Source organism: Eptesicus fuscus, chromosome 9 (genome assembly GCF_027574615.1).
Source record: "Eptesicus fuscus isolate TK198812 chromosome 9, DD_ASM_mEF_20220401, whole genome shotgun sequence".
In the NCBI taxonomy this organism is placed as follows: Eukaryota; Metazoa; Chordata; class Mammalia; order Chiroptera; family Vespertilionidae; genus Eptesicus; species Eptesicus fuscus.
Genome location: NC_072481.1, coordinates 17,900,872 through 17,922,029, shown reverse-complemented (window position 1 = coordinate 17,922,029; position 21,158 = coordinate 17,900,872). Strand labels below are relative to the sequence as shown.

Here is a 21,158-nt window from a genome sequence, read left to right as displayed (position 1 = left end):
TCAGTTTTGAGAAGACATGCACAAACTAAAAGATACGGATTAACAACATTTCAAAGTTTCAATTTATTTTTTCTGGTGGAGATCTAAATCAGAATGTTAAACAGAAAGTAAGTTTTTATAATTTTATCAGATCACTTGGGGTGTTAATATAAACATTAGTCAGGCTGTCAGAGAAGCAAGCAACCTTAGAATGTTTCTTCAAAATATAATAGTGACACTATCTTGCCAACAGATTCTAGGCTACAAGAAGTTTCCAAAGCGATAAAACCATCCCACCCCCACTCTTTGATCTAAAAAAATAAATAAATCCCAGGTGTCTGTGTTATCTATGAAGAAGCTGGGATTTATAGGAATTTCAAAATGTTCTTTTACAAAGGGTAAGTCAATGGGTATGGACATAAAGCTACATAAACCATAGGGAAGCAACCTATGGGCAATAGAGCCAGAAAGAGAAAGAGCTGATAAAACAAGGAAAGCTAAAAAAGAAAGGAAGAAAGCAGAGGAGGAAGACTGGGTCAGATCTGGATATAAGATGGTAAATTATCTGAGGCCAATAACTGTGACTAATTCCAACATGAGAGTTACTTTTAACTATATAAAGAGTTTACAATGTGGAAGACAGGATGACTTAGATGTCCAAAGATGCAATGTGCTATATTTTAGGAGATATTTAAACACAGGCTAGGAGACCACCTGGTCTCTAAATCTCTAAATGATACTGTACTATAGAGTCAAGCATTGTAGGGGAGAAGAGTTGGATCCTAAAATTCTGATAATCCTGCAATTCATTACCTTAGTGGGCCATGAATAAATGAATGGACAGCAGTAACCATGTTTTTCCTTGATGTTTATCCTCTGCATTTTGTTGAGCTAGGATCCTACACATATGAAAGACTCTTTTTAAGAGACAGTAGAGGAGAAAATGAGACTAAACTGCATCCTTTATTGATTTCGGGGGACCCACAAAGATAATTGGGACTCTATGCTTCCCTTAGCTCCTTTACTCTCTAAATGTTAGATTTATTCTATTATTTACCCCAAACAGAATTCTGACTATGATAAAGAGGAGGGTGCCGTCTAGGATATCAATCACAAAAGATGAGAAAAAGCACTCCTAAAGCGCGTTTCCTCAACAATCTGTCATCTATACACTTAGTTAGGCTATTATTAAAGTTGTTTAGCTTTCAATCTGTATTTCCTATCTATGGATGCAATAAATTATTTTCTCTTCTTCTTGTCTTTCAAGTTCTAGTATGATAGGAATTTCATTTAGGAAATGAAATACTCCATGAATTTGTAATTGTTGGTCACAGCCACATCTCTTCCTCTTCCAGCCTAACTTTATATGGCTTCTTCACTCTAACAACCATACCTTCTTAACCATTTCAGGTGCCCACTCCTCAGTCCACATCAGTGTGTTTCTTTTTGCATCATGTTCTGTTGCAGGACAAAGCAGATCCTAAGGTGTGAGGGGTAACAGGAGCAGAAGTGAGAGCAGACTTACTGATACCATCCACTACAGAGTAGAGGAAGACTGGGATTTTGTAATTTCTATGAAGAAGAATAAAAAGGAAAGAAACTCTGTAGAGAAGTTCTGTATATCTTTACTATAGTACTCAATACCCTTGGCAAACACAAGCAACAGTGAAAAGCATTTTATATTATTTTTGAATTTTAGGACTTCCTTTTGAAAGGAAAGGGTAAAACCTAACTATAAATTTTGATTGGTAATGCCTTCTAAAAAAATAACCGAGACTCTAATGCCTATATGCTTATTACAGAAGTGACTCAGGAATATAGGAGAAAGTGAATTGGCTGATATTCACAGAAATTTCAGAGTAAAATTTATAATGATATTTAATAGGAAGACATGTAGTAGGATGTAGGATGATCTGGAAATCTAATCCACAGATAACTGCAGTCTAATGTTAGTCAACAGAGTCAACTTCTCCCTTCAAAACTTTTACCAAAAATGTAAACAAGTAGTAAAATTCACCCATGCAAATTGAATCTTCTTCATATTAGCATAAGAAAATGGCTAAAAGATAGGTCCGAAATATTGATGCTGGCTTTATTCACAAGTATGGCCCACTCTAAGTATGCCATAAGGATACAATGAATTGTTTAAGAGTTTAATGAATTTGGAAAGACATTTTAACTTTAGTCGTTTTAAGTGCTTCTTCAAATACCAATAAGGAGTAGATGGAAATAAACACAGCTATTTAATTTCTTACTTTCATGTGTTTGTTTTTTAGTTTCCATCTTCCCAGTCCCCAAAAGAGCAGGAATTGAACAATAACTAGAGCTTCTGGTACCTGGAACATATTACAGATTCATTCTCATGAGGTAGGTTTGTCTCTACACTACGAGGTGGAGATCTGGGCACCACATAAGTAAGTGAACCTCTCAGTTATTCTAGAAATAAATAACAAAACCAAGGCAAACACTCAAGACTTTTTACTGATCTGTATTAATAACTTTAGTCCAAATTGTATTTTATTTATCAACCTGCCATTAAGAAATTGAACCAGCCAGGTTGGTGTGGCTCAGTGGTTGAGTGTCAACCTATGAACCAGGAGGTCACAGTTTGATTCCCGGTCAGGGCATGTGCCGGGGTTGCGGGCTCAATCCCCAGTAGGGAGCGTAAGAGGCAGCCAACCAATGATTCTCTCTCATCATTGATGTTTCTATCTCTCTAACCCTCTCGTTTCCTCTCTGAAATAAATAAATATATATACTAGTAAAAAGAAACAGAATCAGGGTAAAACCAATACAGTTATTTGGATCTGTCTCTGGTATTGAGAATGGAATGAGGTATGAGACGGAAACCATAACTATTTACAGCTTTAGGTTACCAATATCAGCAGCATTAATTTTAGGTAATACAAAGCCGTAATGTCCAATGTTTCCTCTGATAATTGTGTTGGGTATAATTTTTGAGCCAACTTGGTCCAATACAAATAAAGGTTTGGCCCTTCTCCTCCATCAGTAAGGATCTGTGAGGACTCCCACTGCACTTGATAAAACTGAAAAGTATTACTGGATTACACTAGACTTTTAATGAATTTGGAATAACTCTAATACAAAGAGGAAAAAATTCAAGGTGAAGTTTACAATAATAATAAAAAGCTGTGTGTAGGAATGAAAACTAGAACTATAATCTGAACAGTTATAAAAGTATCAATAAAATTCTAAGATTATTTCTAGTTCCTTGAAAAAATAATTTAAACCAATGCTATAGTTTTATTTATTTTATAAGGAAAGCCCTTATACCTCTATTTCACAGATAAAGGGGAGTATTTATGATGATCACCTTCGAAGTTAGAGAATAGCTTTGCAATATTTCAGGTTGACTTGACGTTTCTTTTTATGAATGAAACAATAAATATGCTTAATTATAAAATACTTGTTGTAAACAGACATAGCCTCTGACATGAAAGATACACACTCATACCAGATTTTTAAATTTAACCTGCTCCTTGCTTCTTTTTCCTTTGTTTTGTTTGGTGGGTTTTTTGTTTGTTTGTTTGTTTTTGTTTTTTTGGAAAGCCTATAATGACAGAGTAGCTGTTTTCAGGAATACCAGAAAATTACATCTGCATGTCGAAGCAGTATGCATGTAGTGATGAATGCTTAAGGACAAAAGATTCTTGGTTTTACTGTTTTTTGTGTGTTTTGTTTTTGCTCTAAGAAGCCATCATCTTAAAAACAAAGAGTCTTGTTTAGCGGTTTCACCACCTGAAAAGCATTAAAGAGTAAAACGAAGTGCAATAATCTCATTTTGATGACTCTATGAACTCAGACTTACAAACAAATATTTGAGACAACATTAACCAAATCACCCATATTGGTACATTCAAGTGCTATAAAAAGTAAGCTACATGCAAGACTTCATTAGTAAAGGTAGAAAGTAACAGGTTAGACATCCGAGTTATGTTGTGAAGAGAGAGCACACTCATATTTACTTCAGGAAAGACTTAAAAACCAACATGCAAACAGAAGACACACTTGTCCCGAAAGAATTTTATAGCTCACAAGGTCATCAATTCAAAACAATTGATTTCAACACAAATGTAAGAACAAACGTGTTTAAAGTGTGCCGAGAAAAAAAAATATATCAATATATATTTCAAGCTTACCACATGACTAAGTTATGCTTCCAGCAATATAATTACTTAAGTCATAAAGACGAACACAGTATTTTAATTCAGAAGACTATGTTTATGTACAGATCTTGAATAAATCTGTATTCCAGGACTTCTAAAGATGGGTGGAGTAGTGTGGGAAATTCAGTCCTGGCTGGAGGCTAAGGGATACCAGCACCATTTTCCTTAAACCATCAACATTTTATTTGTGAAAAGATGGCATTTAACCTTTGCAGAACTCCTCTCTACACCAGACAGGATGAAGTTGTTCGTCCCTGTACATCTCAGAAATACACATTAGGAAGGCCACAGAAGTCAAAAACCCTTTTCAAAAAGGGCCTTTGTATATACTGGTTTGATATACCAAGAAAAGGAGTGGTTTTGGATTCATAGGTTAAAATGTGTCATTTTAAGGCTTTTGAAAGGTTAGCAAGTTGAATTTTTTCTTAAACTACAGAACCTGTGCCACACAAATTACTATGGAAGATTAGGAAAATATTCCATTGAATGTTTCTACAGAGTATCTTGCTTTGTGTGAAACATTGGAGAGGAGGACATAGCAACAATAAATAATAAAAACATGCAGGATAAAAGAGCAAAAGCTTTTGGAGAAATTACCAACCTGCCATATGCTTAAATCTGATTAGTCTAAACTTGTTCACTTTAGTGAAGAAAGCTGACTTGGGCAATCCAGTCCTACTCCTTTGTACCCATAATGCATATTCTACAAAGAGTAACATTTTATCGACAGAAAAATGATCACAGAGCTATCAAGGACAGCGAGCTATCAAGATCAGAGGGCATCATACAGTAGAAGCCAAAAGTTCAACCGTTTTAGTCTTGACATTTCAGATGAGCACCCTGTTTTCCAATCACAGAAAGACCAACCACCAAACAGCCAATGCAAGAACCACGAGAAAAGACATCATGAAAGGAATACGAGGAGATGGAAAAGTATTAGAGTAGAGGTGGCACTTTTTGAAAGACTTGTGATCCTCAGGGATTGGAATAGAAACCTTGGGAAGAACTTCTTCATTTTCTTGCTGGGGCAAAGCTCTTTCAGTAGATCTCTCTTGCCTTTTAATTTTCTCTTCATCCTGTACTAACAGAGCACGTTCCTGTGTCTGCTTTCACGGTAGAAGATCAAGAAAGACAGAGAAAGATGAACAAAATGACAGATGGAAAATGCTTAAAAATGATACTTGGGGATGTGCAAAGGGTTTGGGAAGATCTTTTGGACACTCTGTTTTACTTTGGCAACTTATTCTGGCAAAGTTTTTAGAACACAATACTCAAAGATAACTTTTTTGAATGAACACTAGAAGTCCTGACAATTCAAGGAATCACTGGACTTCCTTATAGCACTTATTCCTCCTTTGAGGATATTCACATAAGAATTTTGGGTCACTTTTCATTGTTTTGGTGCTGTCAATTTTTCTTAGATCAATTGGGCAAAACCAATAATGAAGCATTCTTCTTGCCATCAGAAAAGTTACCTTTATTACAAATAGAATGGCAGAATATAAAGTTATCCTCATATTTCTTCATATAGATTTTAAAAACGAACAGTTCATCCAATATGGCAATTAGCTTTTGCTCAAGGGAATAAAAACCTTAATCCTGTATATTTTAAAGATTGCAAAGAAAAAAGTATGAAATTTTATATGTGTCTCCAAGGTCTACCAAAAAACAAAAAACACCAAAAACCAAAACCCCACAAATCTTAACAATTATAAACTACCTTCCCCTCTCTCTTAAAATTATGATTAAAAATAAATAATAATGACCACCATGAAGGTTTATACATCACATTAGGCAAATACTTTTGATACTTTTAAGGAAAGTTATTTTTTTTTTTACAATTGTCCAATTGTTAAGTTTTTCTCAATTCCCTGCCCAAATTTCTGTACTCTGCCATCCAGTCAAGATAGATGTTATCTATGAAAGGAAAAACTTGGCTCTAAGTTCTCTCAGTTGAGCCAGCCTTCTCGGATCAGTTTGGAAGGTCGACACTGGTTCTTTGCACACCCCTAAGTGATATGTATCAGGGAGAAAGTAGCTGGGGGACTGGTCAGCAAAAAAGAAAAAAGGAAAAGAAAGGATGCAAAATTATAATAATGATTTTTAACAGAAAACAAAGGGAGAAGAAAGACAACATAAAAAGAATAGGGTACAATTAAATTAATTTTCTCTCTGAATACATATTTACATCTGCATGCAGCTTTTCAACCAGCCATGCGCCAACATAAGCAATTTGAAAGCTGCAAAAGCTGCAGCAGTGGAAGTGTTATGTGTTAGGTTAAAAGGTGGTGGGTGTGAATTTACTAGTATAGCCAAAAGAAAAAAAAAATTACTCAGCAGCTGCTGTTCAGTTCTGGGGCATTATCTGCTTAGTGCCATGACAAGAGCAAATTGTGATTGAGAAGCACAAGTAACAGCAGCTTTACCTCTGGCCCACCAACCTTTCTTTCCGAGGGAAGGATAGAGGTTTTCTTCACCTGGTCATACACAAATTATAAAAATTCAGTTGCTTTGCAATGCAACAACAATGCTGTCAAAGGTGGAAGAGGTACCCCCAGATAACAGAAATAATATCCTAATTATTAAAGAAAAAGTAAGATATGCCAGAAAGTGGAGTTATCCTATACAAAAGGTTATCACAGTACAGTTCTTATTTATTCCATTATTCATTTAGAGGGGTAATATACACAAACATAGAGCTAAAGTTTCACAAGTATCCCCAATTATGTAATTTAATTTATAAAGAGTCACTTCTTTAAAGTCCACAGAATGACATAGCCATTCCCCAAACCAGTCCTGAGATGGTTTTTGAAGGGTTTCTATTAAGATATAAGATATTTTCTGGAAATGGAGACTGATTCAAATTTACCAAACCTCATCCAAGAGAATACGGTTTACTTTTCCCAGAGTAGTTGAGCATCTTTTATTATTTGCACAAAGTCAAAAAGAAAACTTCTAGGAAATATGCAGTTACCAGGCAAGATAGAAAAGCATTTTGTCCACGAGAAAAAAAAGTCAGTTCAGGGGACATTTGCTAGATTTAGAATATAAAACTATGTCCATGTACATCAGGGCATGGAGGCTGAGAAGATAGTGAATAGGAACAACTGCATCCTATATCCCTGGTAACTCTACTTAGCTGCCCATCTTCAGGATTTCTCCACCCTTACTCAGTGAAACTGGTTTGACTCCATTTAGAAAATCATTGGCCAATTTTAGTCACATTTTGAAAAATATAGAAAGTACCCTTTGTAAACCAATTTTTACTATCTTCTCCAGTTCCAGAAACTAAATAAGTTGGATAGCTTATCCTAAATTCTGAATATAAAAGCAATTTTTAAAAATTATTAAGATATCACTTTACCTTTCTTAACTAGAATTGCTATTGCTTTGGGAGAAGGGGTGGAAACAAGCGTATAATTTAAAAATCATTACAGTCACTCAGCAAGTCATTGTGACTATTTATATAAATATTTAGCCCGACAGGCTAAAGATTAAGTAAAGAATTTTTGAATATATGCTCAAGGTAACTTTTAGACATTTTCATTACACAGATTCATTTATTTGGGTGTAGAATTTCTACAATAGGAATGACAACAATAACAGAAAAAGAATAGCTCCTGGAAAGTATCTCTGGTTCCTCTAATTGTGACTATGTTATAAAGCAGTGTATTAAAAGTTTGATGTTTCTCATAAAAATAAAATAAATCATCAACAGTTTTTCTAAAATTGAAATACAATCATTTTATACTTGGTATTCTGCATTCGCTGGCTTAGGGGCCTCCTAGGTTTATTATATAATTGTGGTCAACCATTCCAGACATTTCTAAGTTATTCAAATGTTCAAATAAAATTTTAAAAAAATGCTTATTCCTTTCTAATTTTGACCTTACTAAATTTAGTGTACTCTCTGGTCCTTGAAGGCACAGTTTGAACATAAAGTTCCGTTGGCTTATGGTCAATTTGTAAACACACATGCAGCTACAGAGAGAGTTCTCAGACCCTAATCATCTACTGGTAGCTCTAAGTGGCTCCCTTAATTAGACTGGGTAGTCCAAATTACTTAAAAATTAACAACTGTTTGATTATGAATGACTTATAAAGCTGCAATGAACTACTGAGATACCAAAGCTAAACTTTAGCTCTAAACTTTCTCTCAGATACAGAATATGAATATAAAAAACACTTATTTCACTAATTCTCATAATTGGTCACGTGAATAAAGTACTCACTCCTTCTCCTGTCGGGATTTGGCCATTGATGTTAAGTGTTCGGAACGGGGAGTGAGTGGATAAGCGTTTATCCCACTCACTAGGCCGTGGTTCAGGTACAGATTCCATGAAGTTCTTTTTCAGTTCACTGATGCTGGCATGATGTTTTTTAATCTCTTCTTGACTTTTGTCTAAATCCTATAGTTGGAAGGGCAAAGATGCAAAACAATAAATACTCAGAGAAAAAAAAAAAAAACACCAAGGGAAGCCCATCACAGCTTCTGAGCACTGGTAGAAAACACACCACATCCAGGGATAGATATAACTAACCCATAAATTGCATTCAAATTGTAAATATACAACATGGTATAATTGCTTGCCTTTTTTTTCTTTGCAACAATGTGCTTTTCTTGGAAGCAGTGAAGCATCAAAACCCCATAGCTCTTAGCAGTTATATAACCCATTAGGAGCTCACTCAATTTTACAACGCTCTTCCCATTATGACACAGTGCTAGATCTCCAACTCCTCATCCCAAGAAGGTAACCCCACAACTCAATTAGCCTCAGCTTGATATAAACTGATTTAGGCTCAGCTCAGGCAGGATGGAGATAGCAATAGACAAGGAGAAACTGTTAAGTGAAGGACACGGTGAAAGATTCAGTTTCCATCACTGGCTGCCTTGCATTGGTGAGTTGCAACTGTACAATATTCTCTATTTCTACCTAGAGGTAGTTTTGCTTCCCTATTATTTAGTGGCTGTTGTTGGTTTTTAGTTAACAGAAATAGTCCTTTCTTGATATAAGAATTTATTACTAGTATATAAATGTTGATTCTCTATGTTATACACCTGAAACTAATATAATATTGTATGTCAACTATAATTAAAAGAAGAAAAAAAAAAGATTATCCCTCTGTGAGAAAGTGATTGGCTCCAAGATTACAAAAAAAAAAAAAAAAAAAAAAGTTACTGAAATTCCAAGCTCCAGCCTCCAGAGCAGGTTGTTACTATCTCTGAATATGTACTCAGGGGTATATGTCATATAATGGCTTTTTTTCTTTGCCAATACTATTCATACAAACTAAAAGGCTTATGCTTTCCAGCCTCTGACAGCTTCACTTCATCCCTTAGTTAGTACAATTAAGAATAGGAGCCTTCTTACACTAAACGTCAATGAATTGGGAGTGATTTAACAAGAGTTCATAAAATCATTTATATACCTCCTTGACGATTTAAAATACCTCAACTGTTCCAGCAGATGCGTATACTGGACAACTAGGGGTAGGCACTTAAAAGGCATATTCTAGTGAGAAGTGATCAAAACTAGGTTAGTAAAGCTTGTAATAATGAGAAATATTTAGTTTTATGTAACGAGAGGTACATAACAACTTTCAAAAGGGAGATTTGACCAGAAATAATCTGAGAAATACAACTTGAATACAAAAACTCAAATGTTCTTTGTCCAAATTACTACTCTGAAAGAACTCAAAAGATTTATACTTGAGATCAAAATATGTGGGAGCCCGTCACTTGATGACTGCTAAAAATTCTGTGTTTGTTATATATCAAGGCAGCTCTGTATCCAAGAAAAGCATAACACTAAATATATCTCCTAATATGCTATGTGAATTTTGGGATTTGTCTTTTTTTTTCTTTCTTTTTGACTCTTGTGGGGAACAGCCTCATTTGGAAGAAAATTGGAACTCATTGAAATAAAAATTTGTTTTAAAAGTTTTTTCTGCAGCAATTTAGGCTTCAACTAAATTAGATATTTTTCAAAAGCAATGTCAATGGGAAAATAACAAAAATAGCATAGGAAAAAAGAATCAGTAAGGCACATGACACAATTTTTATTCTGGAGATATTCATTCAGAAAATTCATTTAGTAGTCTATGCTTTTTATTTTTGCAAGAATGAACCATGTATATTTGATTTGCGGTCATTCAAAGAGAAAACTAACCCCAAAAGGGCAATCCTGTAGCTCCCCCATAAGAGTACCTCTTGCTTTCTGGGATGAAGTGTAAGTATAGCTCATGAACATGGGCTTCGCCATGGGGAAACAACAGTTTGCACTTTTGTTCTATGTGAAAGCAAGAAAAACATGTTTACTAGCTAAAGAAAAGGCATGAACAAGCTCAGTCAAAGACTGTAGGAGGCTGAGCGTCTGAGACCCACCAGGCATGTAAGGACCTGTGACCCAGCTCCCGACTGGAAATTAAATCTGCTTGGGCCAAGAACAACTTAACATTTTGGGGAGAGTTAAAAGAATGAATTGAGCAAAATATAAATGAGCAAGAGATGCTAAGGTAAAACCATGACTCTCTAGGTTAACCTTTTAACACGCGAGTTTGTTACTCTTCTTGCCTAGCTTTTCTCTGGCTTGGAACCTGAGAAAATAAATGTTTCAATAACATCAGTAGCTTCTGAGGGAGCTTTCTCCATCCTTCTTAGCTGGCTCTGTTGGAAACCTGTGGGGGCACAGAGTAAAATTAAGAGCTCAAAGGGACCTGTTCCAAATAGAATTTGTCATAGACACTTGCTACAGGTTCCCTCTGGGAGATGGAGGAGGAGGAGGCGGTACATCTAAAAATTAACCCGACCTTATTTGTGCCAGAACAAAGCATTAGTGGGGGTGGGGTAGGGGTAGAGGGAGGAGGGACGCTTAAAAAAAAAACCACACCAAACTGCTAGAGTGACAGATAACTTGAGAGAATTTCCTTAGAAGAAAAAAAACCACCCAAACTTTTACAATAACTAGAGAGTGATGGTTAGCCAAATTACTTTGGCTGTTTTCAGGTTAGACACTTTTTGATGCCTATCATATTTTAATTTTAGCAGCAATCAAACCAAACATTTCATTAAATATAAAATATTCTCAAAAGGTAGTTAGTAGTTTTAATTTTCAAACACACACTTATTAGAAATCCCCTCTCATGGCTGTCAATGAAATGCTGGGGAAAAACACACCACACACAGGGACTTTATGAGTCTCAGAAGCCATAACACACCTCATGAAACAAATGACAAATATATGATTGGTACTGCAGGTTCCAGTTAAGAGGAAGCCAAGAAATTGGCATGTTGGGAATTAGGAGACATTACATTGCTGAGTTCAAGGAGATCAACTGATATCAGTTATTTTTCCTAATCTCAGAAGAGGAACCATTCAGGTCTAGTTTCAATTATAGGCTAAAGCAAAGAGATCTAGTTGTCATGCTTGAAATATCCTAGGGTCTAGCCTTGGAAAACCTCATGCTACATGAGGTAAATGTATGTAGAGCACTTGATATTGTGCCCACTACATAGTACATGATTAATGAATTCAGGCTGGCCATAACTTGTGTTACTTTCATCAAAGTACCTTATACATAGCAGGCTCTCAAAATTTATGTTTTGACAAAGAATAAGATGAGCTTAAGTAATTATTAGAGACCATTACATTAAATCAGCGATCTATCCTAAAAAGTTTCTTTAATCTTCCAGATTAATTATTGACCACATTTAATATATGTTCATCTTTCAGGTCTCAGCTAAAATGTTCTCTTCAGAGAGAGGACTTTCCTATCCATCTTATTCACAGTAGATCCCTTTTATTAGCACAGATATGGTTTATTTCCTTCATCGCTTTTATAACAACTTGTAACCATTTTATTACTATTTGTTTACTTATTTTTTCTCTGCTCTCCACTTCCTCACACTATAAGCTTTCTGAAGGCTGAAACCATGTTCATCATCTTCCTGTATATTTATATTTCCTTTATAGCTAAGTTAAATCCCTGATATCAGAGTTGGGGGTTGTTTCTTTTGGCTCTGTTTAGAGTGAAGTTGTAAAATAATTCGGTCATCAACTTTTATATGAGTTTTTCGATGTGTAAACTAACCTAGCCTCAGTTTTTTCTCCACACAGAATAATTCATTTCCTTATTTTTTGCTCAGAGTTCCCCGAATCTTCTAATTAACTTTGTATCCCTATCCAATATGGAGCCCCAAACTAGATGAAGTATGCAACATAACTCTGATAAAATTCTCACCAATGTTTACTGTAATGGGAAAAGGACCTTACAATTGCTACAGTCGACGGTATGTTGCTATTTCTTAGTAGGGGGGAAAAGTAGTGTAATGGAGTTAGACAGGCCCTACCTCAAACCCTACCTTTACCAATTTACCAGTTCTGTGACCATAGGGAAATTACTTACTTTCTCTAAGCCTCAATGTTCCCATCTTTAACCTTTTGCACTCGGATGTCGAGTGTGACTCGACACGGTTAGCATCGGTAGCAGCTCGAGAAAAAAGCAAGCGAGTACAAAGGGTTAAAATAATAATCTCATGCCCACATAACTGTTTTTATGATTAAACCATCTTAGGTCATACTAACTACTCATTAAATGCGAGGCTCCCTTCTTTCCTTTCTGTGTCTTACTTTGCTTTCCCTCTGACTGTCCTTCCATCATTTTCTGGTATCTCCAAAATTTGAAGCCCGTTTTAAATTGTGGTCATTTCTCTTGCTTTTCCAAACTCAGTTCAGAAGATAAAAAAAATTGATGCTTGGGACATGTAGTAGTTTATACTCTTAGAAAATTCAATGAATTTTTTTTAAACAGAGATGCAGAATTTTCTAAAAGTGGATAAAACAATGGAACCACAAGAGGCAAAGGTAGTCCCAATCATATATTTTTTAGATAAGTATGAGAGATGGAAACTAAAAAGAATCAAGTGAGATGGTTACATATCTTCGTGTTTACCAACATGCAAAAGCATTTTAAACCTAAAGTTCTCCCATGCAATGGCATGCAAAACCAAACGCAGCACAGAAAGAAGAAAGGGGCATCAGCAAAGAATGCAGAAGGTTACAGGCAACCAAATGAAATAAGCTTCAAGTTCATACAAACCTCCAACATTAAATTGCTATGTCTGATATAAATGTTTTCACCATCTAGTCTCTCTCTCTTTTTCTGTGAAAATGAAAGAGGGGAAAAACAGAAAAGCATAAAAAATTAAAATATTGTTCTTGCGGGAAAAAACTGCAAATTGGCAAACCAAAAATTGTTTAAAATTAAATGTCCACAGCGCAGCAAAGCCAACATGAAATGGTCAGAGAACCACAAGGACACACAGAGAACACCATTACCACTGGGAAATGGATGACCTTGTTCATGAACGATGGAAGAATGTGATGATGTTATTTAAACAGACAGTGCTCCTGGCTTCATTGGCTTCTTATATTATAAGATGTTTTATGTTCATTTTTGAAATTGAGCTGTTTGAGGGGTTATCTTAACACATGATTTTAAGAAGTTTTAAAACTCCATGTTCCTTCCTGTATATCTGGAGTAGATAAATACTTTAAAACATTATTTAGCCCTAGCCTATTTGGCTCAGTGGATAGTGCGTCGGCCTGCGGACTGAAGGGTCCCAGGTTTGATTCCAGCCAAAGGCACATGCCCGGGTTGCGGGTTTGACCCTCAATAGGGGGGCGTGCAGGAGGCAGCCGATCAATGATTCTTTCTCATCTCTCTCTCTCCTTCTCCCTTCCTCTCTGAAATCAATAAAGAAATATATTTTAAAAAACATTATTTAGTTTTTTGACATATTTCACACATAGTCATAATGCAGTATGAACATCTCTAATACTTTTCATAAGAAAGATCTATGGGCCTTTTATATATGATCATTCAAAATTATATTCAGTAGAAACTGATTCATCTCACTCTATAATTGGGAAGAAAGAGGCACAGAGCAGTCAAAAACCCAGTTATTAACAGTACTGGGAAATGCTATGATGGTTTCCATAATAAATATGTATAAAATATTGTCAATGATTTCGAGAATATGGTGCCACTGTGAAATATTTTTTATAAAGTTTAATAAAGGATAGGTTTGGCCTTTACTAATTATTTTACTGTGTTTCAAAAGATATTTTTCTACTGGAAAGTTTATTTTAATGAAATTTTTCAATTATAGTATATGATTATAATGTCTTTTGTATCATGTGTGTGCATATATGCATATATATGTATACATCTATCTCTACTTAAAAGTAATTTCTGATTAAGAGAAATCAATGAAAAGAATGGATCACTGTCTTTTTAATGCACTGTGAAAGTCAGCATGGGTGATGCTAATGCAGTTTTGTGAAAGTGAAAATGGCTAACCTTCCTCATTCTTATCAGATCTTCAGTTTTTTCTGCAAGCTTCTGTTTTGCCATTATTAAAAAAAGAAAGAAAAACGATAAAATATTGGCTCATTAAAGTTAGTTGGAATCTTAATTTAATTTAATTTTTTTAAGGAGAGGGGAGTTGGGGAGAAATAAAAACTGAGGAGGGAGGGGAAAGGAACAAGTGGCCTACTGGCACAAACCTGTGTTTGGTCACCATTGGAGGTGGGTACTGTGACCTCGATGTGGGTTTTTCCCCCCTACATTTAAGAAATAAAGTGGTTAAAAACATTTTAGGTTAGTTGGTTCCTATGAATAGCATTGTTTTCAAAAAAGCCGCATCTGTAAGCTGGTTGTAAAATAAGCTGATATGTAATCATCATGATGAAGCCTTTAGGGAGGGAGGGGGAAGGTCATTACTCTCAAGGGCAATCTGTTAGTTCATCGCATTTCCAAGGCTGAAGAGGAAATATGGACAGCCAAGTGACCAAAAAAGAAAATTAAGTAATTATTCTACTGATGAACACTTTATACTTATTTATAAAAAAGTACGTATTAAGCCGAAACCGGTTTGGCTCAGTGGATAGAGCGTCGGCCTGCAGACTCAAGGGTCCCAGGTTCGATTCCGGTCAAGGGCATGTACCTTGGTTGCGGGCACATCCCCAGTAGGGGGTGTGCAAGAGGCAGCTGATCGATGTTTCTAACTCTCTATCCCTCTCTCTTCCTTTCTGTAAAAAATCAATAAAATATATTAAAAATAAAATAAAATAAAACAAAAAAGTACGTATTAAAAATAATTAGGCTTAAAAAAGCCATATGTTTTTGTTTTGCTTTTTAATGATCTAGAGGTACCTTAAATAACATTTAAAAACAAATTTACAAGTGAAGATATCAATGTATGACATACATGATAGTTAGAAACAAAAAGAAAATCTTTGCAGTTAAAGCACACATATAACACCAAACAGGTAAATATAAAACATTTTGTTAGTTGACCAATATATTTAAGGAGGCAGTTTCACTCCCGAGTTTATTAGATAACAAAACATCAACATAAATTTAATCCAAACTGTTACTGATGCATGCAATTATAACTAAGGCTGATTTATAAGTGAGCACACACAGGGCTCAGCTGCAGTACTCAACATTCTGTAATCACCTCTCCAGGCAGTGGGAGCCCATCTGTTTGTTGAATGGGTAAGATTCATCCTTAATACTAGGAAGAGAATAACTAAGGCCTCCTGCCTAACTTTGAAATACCTTTAGTAATAGTCATTTCATATACCCCAAATGGAGTAAGTATAAATAAATAAACAAACACTAGACAGACTACTAAGAGAAAGCATAATAAAGGGAGCAATGCTTAATGCACTGGATATCTCAAAATTAGAAAACTGTTTTTATTAAGGGTTAACTCAGTCACTTTGCATCATTAAGTTCTTTAAAGAACCAAATCGATCAGAGAGTTTATTTTTAATCCCACTTGGCAGCATAACTTCAGAGTACAATGTCATTGTGCTATTTTCTCTAGGACTGACTGTGAAGAACATAAGATAACACCAAACCTTGTGACTCTGTCAAATCAGAAACACATCCATAACAGCACTTTTAACTACCAAGGGTAATTAACAATTTGGGTCAGTTCTATTCTGAATCCCAGTATACTGGCTATGTGGCCATTAGCAAGTTATTTCACCTCTCTGAGTTTAAGTTTTTTTATTGATAAAGTGGAAATGATATTTTCACAGACTTGTGAATGTCTAGCAAATGGCAGTTTTTAATTATTTTGTAAAGCTTAAATTACTTGTGTAAATGAATAATGATATTTTTGCTTTGGGTTCCTAGCAATCCAACAGCATAAATTGAGAGCCTCTACTTCAGTCTAAGAATGGAGGCCAAGTAGCAGCAGTAGTTCTGTGTATGCCCCTACAGAGGACCTTAAAAGACAAGATGTACACACCTGCAAAACAGGTCTTGTCAAATGACTCAAGATGCCAAAGAGCTCTCTCTATCTGGCACCAAATTAGTGTTAGCTAGTGAAATTTACACAGCTACAAGACTACTTTATTACTGTTATTGCTTTATATAAAAAATATGGCTCAAGTAAAAAAATATGACTCAAGGAAATTCCATAGTTATTTTCTAACTGCTGCAAATAAAATCAACTCAGAGTCACCCTCAGTTCTGTACTATATTATAGTAATAGGTGGTTATCAAAGGTAGTTTTCAGTCTGATCTCAACACAAATATCTCAAAACAATATTATACAGAATTAATTGGCAAGAAGACCCCCTTGAGGCGCCTAAATGGGGACCATATACCAGAAAGCAATCTCTCTCCTCTGCTGAGGTCCCAAGAGCAAAGGGAACCTTTCTTGAAGATACTTGTGTCTGCTTATAGGCAAAGGAATCTTTGTCATTCAAAAAGATTCCCTTGTCAACTCCAGCAATCCAACACTTTCCAGTTAGCATAACAGTCAGAAGTGCCAGGTAAGACATCCTAACTTTAAACTGGGTAGTCTAACATGAAAAAGGCACTGTTGACATTGAACTGGATGGCTGATGTCATGCACATTTGGCTGGTACAAAAACGCAAACACCCATCAGTCAATCAAATGTTTTTTGTTTTCTCTGTGGACTCAAGTTGGTCTCAAAGGACAGTAAAAACTGCATGTGGTATTGGACAGTTTCTTTTTAATACCATCAACACAGAGCCAACTTGCCCTCTGCTCTACAGATAAACTAGATGTTGAACTGACTCCAAAAGAACAGAATTAATCCATCTGCCAAAGTGAGAGCACTTACTCAGGTCTTATATGGCTTTAAATTTCTAAACAGGCATATAAAGACATCATTTTTCTTATAAAGACTGAGTCTATTAATTTCTGTTGTCAAAAGAAAGACTTGTATTTACTTCAATAAATCTGAACTAGTACCTCAACTCCATCACCACTTATCAACACATAAAAGATCAGTCCTGTTACTGTTACTCCTGGAAAATCTGCTAATTAAATTGGTAATTTTTCAATACGGTTTGGTGACTAAGGGTACAATCAATTCAGAACTATAAGTAAGTCAGTAGCATAACCTCTCCCACATACTGGATCTTCCCCTTTTTGGAAAGCAACAACCACATAGATGCAGTTTATGTAATACCTGTATATTCTCTGGCTATGCTGCACACATACCCAACTTAGGGAAATCAAATTGTATTTTTATCACACTAGCATGGCTTACTCTTAAAAAGGAATACGGATATTCTTTCTGGATGAGTAAAACATTTTTAAAAGCAGATGATCACAGTGCTTCCATGTTTTATAAACATTATTATTATTATTATTATTTAGATAAAAGCTGAGTTAAGGTTGGGTCATGTGAAAACTCCTGAATAGCTCACAGTCTTTAATATGACATTATTCTATGAAAACATTTTACAGGTTCACAGGAGATACTTTCTTGAAGAAAGAGTAAGGGAGAAATAACTTTGTTAGGATTCTATAAGAATTAATGCTTTGAAAACCTTCCTGGTCAAGCAGTTAACACCTCTAACTCGGAAAGTTAATTTGCCAGATATGTGCACTTACAACATACCTTCCACACTTCTGTGGGCTCTGGCTCAGCTTGCTCAGGTGGCACTTCCTCCTTTTTCTCTTCATCCTTCACTGTTTCCTTCTGTGCTTTAGAAACCCCTGTTTTTTTGGCAGGTGCACCTGGCACACTGCCTTCTGTGTCCTGACTCTGAGCAATGGCTGGTGCAGAAGTGGGCCGAGGACTTCGGTCTGTTGAATCGACAGCCGCTGTTACGTGAGAAAAGGAAAAGAGAATAAATGAAGGCAAGAGTCACTGTACCACTTCGAAGTCACCAGGTGACCATATGAGTGCTGCAGTGTCCAGTGGACTATCACACAGAAGGTACAAAAATAAACCATTAGTACTGCTCGGCCAGGTAATTGATGGCAATAAGAAAAAACTAAAATGTGCAGGCGATCATGTTCCGTAACAGGAGTCAGGGTGGAGGTGCTGACATCAAAATAAGAAAAGAAATTGAAAGCTCATTTTATTAAAAAGTTACCAACATTGTGTAACCTAGTAATCTGTTTGTTTCAAGAACCACTAATGCAGTCTATGTAGGGAAAGAAGGGGTTTAATCAAATCTTATTTCTTCCATGAAGCCTCTTTGAAATAAAGATCTATGGCTTGGCTGGTGTGGCTCAGTGGTTGAGCATTAATCTATGAACCAGGAGGTCATGGTTCAATTCCCAGTGGGGGCACATGCCTGGGTTGCAAGCTCAATTCCCAGTAGGGGGCATGCGCAGGAGGCAGCTAATCAATAATTCTCTCTCATCATTGATGTTTCTCTCCTTCCCCCTTCCTCTCTGAAATAAATAAAAATATATTTTTTAAAAAAACAAAGATCTATTCACTTACAGGTAATTTCAGGAACCTAAAAATATATTCTAGAAAAAAGGAATAAGTTTGATTTCTTCTGTGAAGCTTCCTCGGAATGATTACAAAATAACTTGATAAATGGATCTTTTAAGACATGTATGCTTTTGATGCTTGTTTAAGGGTAAATCTTGGAACAAAACACTTTCCTTTTTAATAAGTCATGTGATTAAAATAATACAAATTCAAAATTTTTGGCTGTTAGTCCTTGGGGAAAAAAAAAACACCACCAGAAATATCCTCCAACCTTTTGAGTTCTGTCCCGCCATCTCCTTGAGTCTTATCAATTTGTATTATAACTCCTATTCTCTAATCTATTTAAGCCAGCAGTTCTCGACCAGGAGTAATTTACGCCTCCCACAGAACACATGGCAATGTCTGGAGACATTTTTGGTTGTTCCAACTGGGAAGAGAAGTGGAAGGAGGTACAGGCATACAGAGTGTACAGGCTAAGGTTGCTGAGGTTAACTAACCTTTTAGAGAGAATATTCAATACAGATTTATGACAAAAGCTTGATCTTTTCAGAGTTTTGGTTTCGACATTTGACAGCTAAGTTTCAGATAGCTTATTTCAAAGCAATCATTCACACTCTTATGATTTTTATCTTCCTTCTTCTAAATAGACTAAAATGAAACATCTATACACTTTGTAGTAAAACCTAACTTACCTAACAGTGTCTAGGATTGCAGTGTGTTTCTACATGATTTAATATCTCTGATAACAATTCAGCCTTCCATGTACTGAGACTTTTAAATTATTTTGCATGAAAACCTTTACAATTTGTATTACACATGTTTCTGCCTTCTTAAACGGGGTATACGGAACTTAACTTCTCCTAATAAATTTAGACTTATAAACAGTAAGGATTAGGTAAAACAAAAAAAAATTCCATAAATCAGGATGGATAAAAAATTAAAATACACAACTACTTCATATAGACAACACCAAGAAAGAAATGCTCATAACCCTAAAATGATCTCCAGTGAAAGATATCATTCCTCAGAGGACACAGAAGTATAACAGCAGAAATATAATAACCTACTTTTTCTTTCAATGAAAACTCTGCCCTGTTGCAAGTCCCTGCTTCTCATGGGTGCTCTAAGCCAGTCAATGTAAGAATGGCAGATGGTAGACCAATTCTAACAACACAGGGAAATGTGACAAAATATTTTGCTCACAGTTGTGTTGAAATATCATTATACATGTGTAGTCACACCTCCTCTCAAAGAATTAATTCAACTCTGACTGGCATCACAGAAACGTAGCCCATGCTTTCACCATGTGTTATTTTGCCACTTGCGTTTGGTTTTAATCCAATACTAATATTGCAGAGCCAAATGAATTATGTCTTCAGCAGGCCTAGCCCTGGCAATCTACTGCATGTGGAAAAGTAGGTAAAAGTGTGGAAACTGGCAGTTGAAAGAGAGGCAGAAAGTTGCATCATTAGTAAAATGGGGAAGATATTAACTCCACAGAATAGCCGGGGGAAGCATATTCAATGCCTATAAAAATACTTTATAAACCCTAACTATTAATAACTTCTAATGTCATACCTAAGTCTTTGTATTTCTTTTGTTATGGGTTAATATTTCAAGAGCATGTGGAGCAAAAATTAATTATGTATACATGGATATGCAATTCAAGTGAAAAATATAGCCTGGGAGCCCTGGAGAGACAAATTTCTTTCCTCTTCTCAATAAGACTACTACAAATTATGGATCAGAACAGAGAATCATGGCAGTGACTGTGGTCGTTGAGATATAATTCACATAACATACAATTCACCCAGTTAGTGTGCATAATTCCATGTTTTTCAGTATATTCACAATGTTGTAGGTAGTGAATACTTTTTAAGATGCTTTGGCTCTTCAGTTTAATGAATTCATTTGTTAACTAATACAAGACCTTGATGCATCTGTAGAGAACACTTAACCTGCAAAATTCAATTATTTCCCATTTCTGGAGTGCTGGTTGTGATAATCTTATGAACCCATTAATTCCAGTGTTATATTGCTCCCCTGTGACAACAGAAACTTAGACATTTATATATTATAGCAGTAAAGAGTAAAACTCAAAACCATCATGTTGAGTAAAAGGAGACTTAAATTCCAGTTCTAGCTCTGTAACTTACTAGCACAGCTTCTACTAGTATAGTACAGACACAATAGGCATGCAATGGAT

General features: G+C 35.6%; 1 protein-coding gene across 8 annotated transcripts in view; it reads right to left on the bottom strand.

Moving 5' to 3' along the window:
• The window catches only part of EPB41 (erythrocyte membrane protein band 4.1), a 136,936-nt gene that overhangs the window by 27,635 nt on the left and 88,143 nt on the right, over window positions 1-21,158 (bottom strand). For 2 of the 8 annotated variants that reach the window (XM_028155144.2, XM_054720935.1), the window contains exons 11-13: window positions 18,122-18,327; window positions 13,266-13,328; window positions 8,399-8,575 (exon numbers count right to left, since the gene is read on the bottom strand). In XM_028155144.2, the coding sequence (XP_028010945.2) occupies window positions 8,399-8,575; window positions 13,266-13,328; window positions 18,122-18,327 (446 nt within the window). Of the gene's footprint in view, window positions 1-5,275; window positions 6,213-6,592; window positions 6,644-8,398; window positions 8,576-13,265; window positions 13,329-14,528; window positions 14,571-14,734; window positions 14,792-18,121; window positions 18,328-21,158 lie in introns of those variants that run through there. The other 6 variants (XM_054720934.1, XM_054720936.1, XM_054720937.1 and 3 more) reach the window with 5 other exon arrangements.